Source organism: Chrysochloris asiatica, unplaced genomic scaffold, assembly GCF_000296735.1.
Source record: "Chrysochloris asiatica unplaced genomic scaffold, ChrAsi1.0 scaffold00364, whole genome shotgun sequence".
Lineage (NCBI taxonomy): Eukaryota > Metazoa > Chordata > Mammalia > Afrosoricida > Chrysochloridae > Chrysochloris > Chrysochloris asiatica.
Genome location: NW_006408882.1, coordinates 2,223,683 through 2,234,638, shown reverse-complemented (window position 1 = coordinate 2,234,638; position 10,956 = coordinate 2,223,683). Strand labels below are relative to the sequence as shown.

The 10,956-nt window shown below is 42.5% G+C and overlaps 1 protein-coding gene across 4 annotated transcripts in view; it reads right to left on the bottom strand.

Annotated features, from left to right (window-relative positions):
* The window catches only part of TBC1D1 (TBC1 (tre-2/USP6, BUB2, cdc16) domain family, member 1), a 385,492-nt gene that overhangs the window by 26,422 nt on the left and 348,114 nt on the right, over positions 1-10,956 (bottom strand). For 3 of the 4 annotated variants that reach the window (XM_006876209.1, XM_006876211.1, XM_006876210.1), the window contains one exon: positions 9,463-9,622. In XM_006876209.1, coding sequence (XP_006876271.1) covers positions 9,463-9,622 — 160 coding nt within the window. Of the gene's footprint in view, positions 1-9,462; positions 9,623-10,242; positions 10,252-10,956 lie in introns of all 4 variants that reach the window. The other variant, XM_006876212.1, reaches the window with a different exon arrangement.

The following is a 10,956-nucleotide window of genomic DNA, read 5'->3' as shown; positions in this document are numbered from 1 at the left end:
GAGGAAGACCCCCAGCGAGATGGATTGGCAAAGTGGCAGCATCAATGTGCTCAAGCGTATTAATGATAATGAGGTTGGCCCAGGACTGGGCAGTGTTTCGTTCTGTTGTCCATAGGGTTGCTATGAGTCGGTACTCACTCGATGGCACCTACCACCAACAACAACTAGTAAGACAGCTTGTTTTTCAGTACTGAAAGATGGGATTGTTGCTGTTGCTAAATGCCGTCGAATCGGTTCTGACTCACAGCCACCAGTACAGGGTTCCCAAGGCCTGCAGATGCAGGAGGAGGAAGCCTCATCTTTCTCCCACAAAACAGATGGTGGGCTAAAACCATAGACCTTGTGGTTCGCAGTCCAGTGCTCCCAAAAGCTGGGACTGTGTCAATAATCCCGGGCCCTAGTCACAAGGACAGGCTCCTGCTCAGTGCAGCAGGGGCCGTGGGACCCAGGAGAGATGCAGACGATGGTATCACTGTGCGTGATAAACTCTGAGACCTACCACTGACTACATCATACAAAGAGGCTTCAGAAAGTTTGTGAAAACATTCCATTATCTTTACATTCTATTCTCCCACAAACTTTTGAAGCCCCTTCATAAAAAGAAAAATATCCTGCTTTTACTGGCTCCCTCTTTCATTAAAAGTCAATTACAATAACTTCATTACTGTTGTGAGGTGCCTGTGAGTCAGTTCCAACTCACAGCAACCTTGTATAGGGTTTCCAAGGAGCGGCTACTGGGTTTGATCAGCTCACTTTTCAGTAAGCAGTCCAATGCTTATCGTACAACATATCACATCTGAACTCAAAATAATCTGTAACATAAAAATTTTTAAAAACCTATTGGTGTAGCATCAATTCCAACTCAGACAGACCCTGCAGACTGAAGTAGAACTGCCTTATAGGTCTTTCAACCCCCAACGAGATGGATCAGCCAGGTGGCAGCATCGATGGACTCAAGTGTGGCAACAGTAGTGAGGTTGGCCCAAGATCGGACATTGTTTCATTCTGCTGTGCATAAGGTCGTTATGAGTCGGTGCCGACTTGATGGCACCTAACAACAACAACATAAGTCTTCCAAAAGTCTGTAAATCTTTCCAGAAGCAGATTGCCTTAGTCTTTCTCCTACAAAGTGGCTGGTGGATTTGAACTGCCGACCTTTCCATTAGTAGCCATGCACTTAACCACTGTATCACCAAGGTGCCTTAGAGCTCTAGAGCTCTCCTTTCCCAGAGATGAACTCAGGGATGTCTGCTCCCAGCCCTGCTGCTCCAGTCTGCTGAATGTTCTCCATTCTGTAATTCAATGTCTGTACTGTTTAGAAACATCAACCGTATTCCCTTTCCCCACTTTCAGTCTTTACCTCCTTCCATTTACTACTTGGAAAAATATAGTAAACAAGAAAAAAAATGAAATGAAGGTTGCTGCTGTTGCAAGCCAGAGTAGACCTGCTTCACAGAGCTTCTGCCATCTTCATGGGAGCAGATGTTGTCTGGTGCCATCGAGTTGGTACTGACTCATAGTGATCCTATGCACAGAATGAAACCCTGCCCGGTCGTTGGCCAACCTCACAATTGTTGCCCGCGGGACCTTCATTTGCTGATGAGGCACAACTCAAAATGAAGAGAAACAGCTGTAAACATCCATTAATAATCAGAACGTGGAAAGTATGAAGTATGAATCTAGGAAAATTGGAAACTGCCAAAAATGAAATGGAACACATAAACATCAGGATCTTAGGCATTGATAGGCATCCATGAAATGAATCTGACAACCACATGGTTTACTATGCTGGGAATGACAAATTGAAGAGGAATGGTGTTGCATTCATTGTCAAAAAGAACATATCCAGATCAGTCATGAGGTACAATGCTGTCTGTGATAGGATAATATCCATGCACCTATAGGGAAGCCCAGTTAATACCACTATTATTCAAATTTATGCACTAACCACTAAAGCCAGTGAGGATGAAATAGAAAAACTCTACCAACTTCTTCAATCTGAAATTGATCAAACATGCAATCAAGATGTACTGATCATTACTGGTGATTGGAATGCAAAGGTTGGGAGCAAAGAGGAAGGAAGGATCAGTAGTTGGAAAATACGGCCTTGGTGATAGAAATGATGCTGTAGAACGCATGATAGAATTCTGCAAAACCAATGATTTGTTCATTTCAAATACCTTCTTTAGACAGCATACCAGACAACTATACACATGGACCTCACCAGATGGAATACATAGAAATCAAATTGACTACATCTGCAGAAAGAGACGATGGAAAAGCTCCATATCATCAGTGAAAACAAGGTCAGGGGCAGACTGTGGAACAGACTATCAATTACTCAGAAGCAAATTCAAATTAAAGCGAAGAAAATGAAAACAAGTCCATGAGAGCCAAAATATGACCTTGACTATATCCCACCTGAATTTAGAGATCATCTGAAGAACAGATTTGATACATTAAACACTAAGACTGAAGACCAGAAGGGATGTGGGAGCAGATAGTCAGGTCTTTTCTCCCATGAAGCTGCTAGGTGGGTTTGAACCACCAACCTTTCAGTACTCTTTGTAATTAAGGTTGACTAATAATTTTCTTTGAGTTTCCTGTGTAAGAAATGACTAGTACACAGAAGTTAAGGCTAAAATAGGCTAATGCCTACCAATGGAGAACTTAACAGTCGCTCTGCGTCTTCTGTAAGAAAACTAGAAAAAAGTTTGAGGCCTTTAGTTACCTTCTTTTTTGCTCCTTTTTACTAGGATATAAAAATTTCATGAAATCTCACTAACAATTTAACTATGAGATAATCATTTTATGTTAATGATTACTTTTTTCGGGGAACAGAGAAAAAAATCAATTTGTGGAAGTAATGTTTCCAAAGGGAGCGGTCAATATTTTAAGGACACAAATTCTTCCAGTAAATTCTGTAAAAGCTCTTGTAGCTAGACGTGAAACGGGGGGTAAACTGTAGTACTGTGAGGGCAAGGGGTCAACTCAAAGGCCATTTATGTTAAAAAAGCCTTTCTTTGTATTGGTTTCTAATATTTCTAGAATTTGGATATATTAGGTATCTAATGGCATGGCCCTGTAGGATAAGCACTGGGTGGCTAACTGCAAGGTTGGTGGTTCAAACCCACCAACCACTTCTTGGAAACTCAATATAGGGTTGCTGCGGGTCAGAATAGACTTGACAGCACTTAAGAGTAGCAACAACAACTCAGAGTCACACACCAAACCCACTTACAGCCATCGAGTCAATTCAGACTCATAGGAACCTCATACAGGGTTTCTGAGGCTGCAAATCTTTACAGGAGTAGCTAATGTCATCTTTCTTCCAAGGCACAGCTGGTGGGTTTGAACCACCAATCTTGCAGTTAGCAGCCCAACACTTAGCCCATAGCACCACTGGTGTGCATCATCTACTCAAAGTCTAAATTAGTACCACTCTCAAAGCTTTTGAATTATTTCCGTTAACAGACACTCTTAACTATAAAAACAAATCTTAAAAAGTATGATTTTTTTAAACTACCAAGTGATTGAGTATAAATGGCATTTCAAACACTTCATATGTGATTAACTATCAGTTCTGTATAGAATCCTGGTGTGGTGCTGGGGGATAAAGCACCTGACCATAAGTGGCTCAAACTCACCAGCCGCTCCTTGGAAACCCTATACAGGGTGGCAATGAGTCGGAACTGACTCAACGGCACTTAACAATCAATTCTTTGAGTAACCACCTCCTCTTCCACAAGGAGCTCTGGTAGTGTAGTGGTTACGAATCGGGCTGCAAACCTTAAGGTCAACAGTTCGAAACTACCAGCTGTTGTGTGGGAGAAAGATGAAGCTTTCTGTTCCCATCAAGATTTACAGCCTCGGAAACCCTGTAAAGGATCACTATGAGTCAGAACCGACTCCATGGCACATAACCACCACCCCCTCCCCCACAGAGTGATGGTTATTTTTACGCATCAACGTGTCTGGCCAAACAGCAGTCTAGTTGCTATTATGACGTAGTTAAGAACCTGCCAACATAGAGTCTATTCCAACTCACAGCAACCTTAAAGGACAGAGGAAATGCCCCCACGGGGTTTAAAAGGAGGAAGTCTTTACAGAAACTGACTGCCACGTCTGTCTCCCTCAGAGTAGCTGGACAGTCGAACTGCTGGCCTTCTGGTGAGCTGCAAAGCACCTAACCATGACAGCACCAGAGCTCCTTATGAAGTAGTTACATGGGATAGATCACTTGGTTGCAAGTTAAACAGATTACCTTCCATAATATGAGTGGGACTTAAGAGCAAAAATAGATTTTTTTTTTTTCTAGGGCTTATTCGGCCACCACACTATAAACAGACATTCTGCCAGAATTCTTCACTCTTCCTGACGCCGGACCTCTGGATCTTAGACTTGCGAACTCACTGCCGTGAAGTCCAGGCTTCCTGACAGCGCCCCGACAGGATAGAGTAGAACTGTCTCCTAGGGTTTCCGAAGCTTCATCTTTAGGAGAGCAAACTGCCACATCTTTCTCTTGTGCAGTGGTTGTTGATGGTCTCAGACCACTGACTTTTCGGTTAGGAGCCTGACACATAACCCACCGGGGTTCCTTAGACTTGCTAGCCACCTAAATTGTGTGAGTCAATTCTTTAAATCCTCTCTCTCCCTCTCTCACTGTGTTTCCATACTGCTGTTGCTGTTAAATGCCTTTGAAAGGGTTCTGACTCACAGTGACCCTGAACAGAATTTCTGAGGCTGTAAATCTTTACAGGAGCAGAAAGCCTGATCCTTCTTCCATGGAGCGGCTGGTGGTTTCAAACTGCTGACCTTGCAGTTAGAAGCCCAAGGAATAACCCACTGTGCCATCCACATCTATGTCTACATACACACAGAAAGAAAGATTAATTTTATGAGATCTGTTTCTCTAGAGAAAGCTTTAAGATACACACTGAAATAAAGAAAATTGGAATCATCAAAAAGAATCCTTTCATTTTGAAATAGAGAAAGCAGCTATACAAGAGCTGACTGCCCACCACTCTACTGGATAGCAGGAACTCACTAGGCCCCTGCTGCCCAAGAGAATGGCCCTATTCCTGCCATCTCCAGACACGCATGAGAATGCCTACGTAACTTTGACAGAGATAATCTTCTCTAATAGGGGATGGCTTTAGATGTGAGCTGTCGAAGGCTACACTGAGGGCGCAGAAGTGGTCTCTGATGTTTGGGACGATGAGGCTGGCAGCACAAGTGAGATGTCCACAATGAGGACGGGAGCCACTCCAACTCCTGGACCACTGGAGCATCAGGCTCCAGGACCCTGAATAAGAACTAGATGATGCCCAGCAACCGATACCATCCTTTCTGAAAGGGATCGCATTAGAAGGTCCGGGATAGCGTAGGAAAAATAATGTGGAACAAAACTCAAAATCACAAAGTAGATCAGGCTTACTGGTCAGATAGAGCCTGGTATAATCCCTGAGACTAAAGCCCTTAGTAGCTCTTCAGGTCTGGAAATCAACTCACCTCCATCATTCAACTTTCAGCCAAACAATAGACAGGTCTATAAGGAGAACAATGACACTAGGGAGGTATCTACACCTTAAAACAATCAACCACTTGAGAGTTTTAAAAAGGCAGCATTCGTGAAAGGGCAGAGTTCAGAAGGGTTAGGAAAGAAGGAGGAATACAAATGGGAAACACAAGGAGGAAGTGGGCTAAACGATGTGACATGAAACAAAACAGGTGTGCATTATTGAATAGACAGCTGATCTGCTCTGTAAACTTTGACCCAATGCACAATAAAAAGTAAAGACAAGACAGAGAGCGTGACTAAGGAGAGAATGTAAAATCAAGGGAGGAAAAGGGGAGAGAGGAGGAAAGAGAAAGGAATTTATGAAGAACAGTAACCCAGAAGTCACGGGTGAGGGCTTGGAGGAGAGTTAAGGAGCTATTGGTCAACACAGAAGCTGTGAGAGACACAACACTTAAGTGCTTGACTACTTATCAAAAGAGCAATGGTTCAAACCCACCCAGAGATGCCTGCTGACTTGCTTCTGCAAAAAAGCAGAAGCACAAAGGTTTGGCCACTTGCTTCTGAAAAAGCACAGCTTTGAAAACTCTATGGCACACAATTCTACTCTGCACACACGGGGTTGCCATGAGTCAGATTTGACTTGATGGCAACGAGTTAGATTTTGTTTCTGATCAGTCAGTGAAGTCACAAACTAGAGATGCTGAGAAATATATCCATGAGGTTCTAATGCTTGGGACTCTGACCAAGTCTTAAAAATGTCTGCTCTACAGAGAGCCCTGTTTTGAGGGAAACTTAAGTAAATCTTGTAAGACTGAAAACATCTAAGAAAAGTCTAAGGGTTATAAAAAATAAAACAGGTCTTGAAAGTCACAAAACCAAATCCTAATAATGAAATGTGCTAAGATCTGGAGTTAGAAGACCAAAAGGAAAGAACACGCTCAGCATTTCTCAACTGAAAGAATTGCAGAAAAAAAATTCAAGCTTCAACTTCCAATACTGAAGGGCTCTGAGGGCAAAGCAGGTTATTGATGTGGTGTTGTAGGATTAAAATTGGACTGCTAACTACAAGGTTGGTGGTTCAAACCCACCAGCTGCTCCTTGGAAAAATCCTACACAAGAATGCTATGAGTCAGAAGAAGCTTAATGGCACTTAACAACAACGGGCAAAAGATTGAATGATGCAGAAAACATCCTTTGGTTTTTAGTACAGAGTTACTGTAGCAAAAAGCAGTGGTTGATGTTCAACCATTTCAAGGTGTTGTTACTAGGTACTCTAAGTCGGTTCTGACTCATACTAAGCTTATGCACAACAGAGCGAAACACTGCCCTTTCCTGCATCGACCCACAACCTTTATTACACTTGAGCTCACTGCTACTGGCACTATGCCAGTCCATCTTGTTGGAGGTCTTCCTCTTTTTCCCTGACCCTCCACATTACCAAGCATGATGTCCTTCTCCAGGGACAGGTCTCTCCTGATAATATCAAAAGTATAAGAGATGAAGTCTCACATTCCTGGCTTCTAAGGACCATTTGGGCTGCAAATCACAAGGTCAGCATTTCAAAACTACCAGCTGTTCCACAGGAGAAAGATGAGGCTTTCTGCTCCCATAAAGATTCACAGCCTCGGAAACCCTGTACAGGGTCGCTATGAGTTGGAACCGACTCCATGACACATAACTACCAACTACCACCAAAGACCATTCTGGCTGTACTTTCTATAACACAAATTTGTTTGTTCTTCAGGCAGGCCACGATACTTTTAATATTCTTCTCTTCTTCAACATCAGAACTAAAATGCATCAGTTCTATGGTCTTCCTTATTCACTGTCCAACTTTCACCTACATATGTGGCTACTGAAAATACCATGGCTTGGGTCAGGTACACCTTAGTCCTCAAACTGACATCTTTGCTCTTCAACACTTTAATGAGGTCTTGTGCAGAAGATTTGCCTCATGCAGTATGTCATTTGATTGCTTGACTGCTGCGTTCATGAACATTGATAGTTGATCCAAGAAAAATTAAGTCCTTGACAACGTCAATCTTTTCTCCATTTTTCACAATGCTCTTTACTGGTCCAGTGGGATAAGGATTTTTTTCTTCACACCAAGGTGCAACCCATACTGGTGCCTTGTTCTTTGCCAATTCCTTCAATGCACCTTGGACTTCCTCCCTAAGTATCACTGGCTCTTGATCATATGCTACCTCTTGAAACGGTTGAACATCAACCATTTCTTTCTTGTACAGTGACTCTGCGTATTCCTTCTATCTTCTTTCTATGTTTTTGCATCATTGAATATTTTGCCTATCATATTTCAAGAAATAGCATCTGATTAAAAACCAATGGTACTAAAGGCAGTTGTCCAAGCTGCACTGAAGGCACTGGTGAAAAAAAGGCTCTAGGAACTGAAATTGAAATATTTTTTAACAAATTGATGAAGCATTGGAGATGCTCACTCATCTGTGCCAAGAAATTTGGAAGACAGTTGCCTGGTCAACCAAGTGGAAGGGATCCATATCTGTGCCCATGCCAAAGAGAGGTGACTCAATGGAATGCAGGCATTATCGACAATATCATTAATATCAGATACAAGTAAAATTTTGCTAAATATATTTCAAAAATGGCTGCAACAGTACATAGCCAGAGTACTGCCAGAAGTATAAGGCAGATTCAGGCAAGGACACAGAATGAGGGATATCATTGCTGATGTCAGATGGATCTTGGCTGCATACCATAAAGCTGTTTACCTGTGCTTCGTTGACTATGCAAATGCTTTCAACTACCTGGATCATGACAAACTACACATACATTGCAAAGACTGGGTATTTTAGAACACTTCATTGTGTTTATGAGGAACCTGTAGGTAGATCAAGAGGTAGGCATTTGAACAGAACAAGGGGATACTGAATGATTTAAAATCAGGAAAGGTGTACATCAGGGCTGTATCATTTCACCATATTTATTCAATCTGTATGATGAGCAAATCATCTGAGAAACTGGATATTAAAAACAATGTGGCATCAGAATTGAAGGAAGACTCAGTAGCAACCTACAATATGCAGATGATATAATCGTGATTGTTGAAAGTTATGAGGACTTAACATACTTGCTGATGAAGATCAAAGACTACAGCCTTCAGTATGGTTGCACCTTAAAGTAAAGAAAACAAAAGTCCTCACCACTGGACAAATAAATAACATCAAGATAAATTGTAGAAAAGACTGAAGTTGGGAAACATTGCATTTGCTTTGATCCTCAATCAGCGCTCATGGAAGCGGCAGTTAAGAAATCAAATGACTATTGCATTAGGCAAATCTGTTGCACAAGACTTCTTTCAAGTATTCAAGAGCAAAGATTATCAGTTTGAGGACTAAGGTGTGCCTGACCTAAGGTGTGGTATTTTCATATACATGTGAAAGGTGGACAATAAATAAGAAGACCAAAGAACTGATAAATTTGAGATGTGATGTTGGAGAAGAATGTTGAGGCCGTGGACTGCCAAAAGAACAAACAAATCCATGTTGAAGGAGTTGTAGCCTGAATATGTTTTAGAAGTCAGGATAGCAAGACCATATCTATCATACTTTGAACTTGTTATCGGAGGTGCCTATCCCTGGAGGAGGACATGATGCTTGGTAAAGTGGAGGGTCAATGAAAAAGAGGAAGATCCCCAAGGAGATGGATTGGCACAGTGGCAGCAGCAATGGGCTTAAGTGTAATGACGATTGGGGCAGGACCGGGCAGTGTTTCCTTCTGTTGTGTATAGGGTCGCTATGCATCACAACCGACTCTACAGCACCTAACAACAACAACCCCAACTGAACTTAGAAAGTCAAAGAACACTTTCTTCTTGCAAAAGGCATAAACGTACAAATCTCCATGGAGTGATGAGACAGGTTTTCTCATTTATTGGTTCTGGCTGAGACATTTACAACACTTACCAAAGACTCTGGCTACAAATCCCAGTGGGAACTGGGAAGCAAACATGGTAAGAAACCAGGGGGCGGCATAGAGGCTGGGGCCAATCTCCTGCTCTTCCAGATGATTGTAGAGGTCTCTGTGGTAATCGTGAAGCAGCCTGGAGAGCTGGTACATCTGGATCTGCAGGAACATATGTGCCCATTTACATTCACAATTAGGTAATCTGCAATTGGCATAGTTATACATCCTGCCGATGGAAGCGCTTCCAAGAGTGTCAGTACATTTTAAGAGACGAATTGGAGAACACTAGAAAGTCTATATGGCTTGCAATATCCATTGGTCTCAGCTACCAATTGATCCAGCAAGTATCTGTGTGGTGTCTCTGTATGTGGGCCACGGAGCTAGGTGCAGCCTCTGCGACACTAATGCGGGTCTCCTACACAACCGCCTCTCCTTTTATTGTTTCCTGTGTTCCTTGGCTAAGAGAATCTAAACATCTGCCTCCTGGAAATATTTAGTACATCCTCCTACAAATACACATTCTTAAAACTCAAACCCAAGGGGATTAGAAAAAAGCCAGCCTCTCTGCTCAGAGTGAACTGAGGGCATATTACAATTCTGGAGAAGGGTTCTACCACACATGCACACTTAATAAATTCCTTCTGGACCCCCACCACTCACTCCGGATCACTCAATGAGCAGGAAAAGTGTGGCTTCTTTAGGCCATATCAAATCAAATACACAGATAATGGGCAAGATAAAATGAGACAATGAGCTGACGTCAAGATGCAGAAAATGACCTTTTCCAACTAAAGTTGAACTTGAACTTAACACCCCCACCCCTGGTTTCAGGGAATGACAACATTCTGGCAGGAAGCAAGTTCCCAGCAGCTCCAGGAGGAGTCCCAGGGCTCCCAGAAGTCCTAGTGTCAGCCCAGCCTAGAGAGAAGCAAGCCCCTGAGGAGATGCTATAAACCAGAGAAGCACTCTTTACACTGGAAGAAAAAGAGATGGCTTTCAAAGGCTTGGGCACTGACTCCTTTTAGGTCGGTTTTCAATTTGTGTTGTATCAATCCCCAGTGCCTTGTTCTTTGCCAATTCCTTCAGTGCACCTTGGACTTCCTCCTTCAGTATCATTAGCTCTTGATCATAAGCTACCTCTTGAAATGGTTGACCATCAATCATTTCCTTTTGGTACAGTGACTCTGTGTACTCCATCTTCTTTTGATGTTTTTGCATCATTCAGTATTTGCCCATCAAATCAATTTATGAGACAGCATATGACAAAGAATTGGTGGCATTAAAGGAAGAAATCCAAACGGCACTGTCCCCAGAAAAGTCTAATCCACTAAGGCCATCATCGCAGAAAGTGCTATGACACTAAATGGACTAAAACTCACAAAATTCCACTTCTCCCTCCTAAGACAGGTGCCCCACATTAAGCGAATAGAGGAGAAAGTAGGAAGAGCCTGACACTGTGTGCAGAGTGTTTGGGTCACCATCTTTCAGGGAAT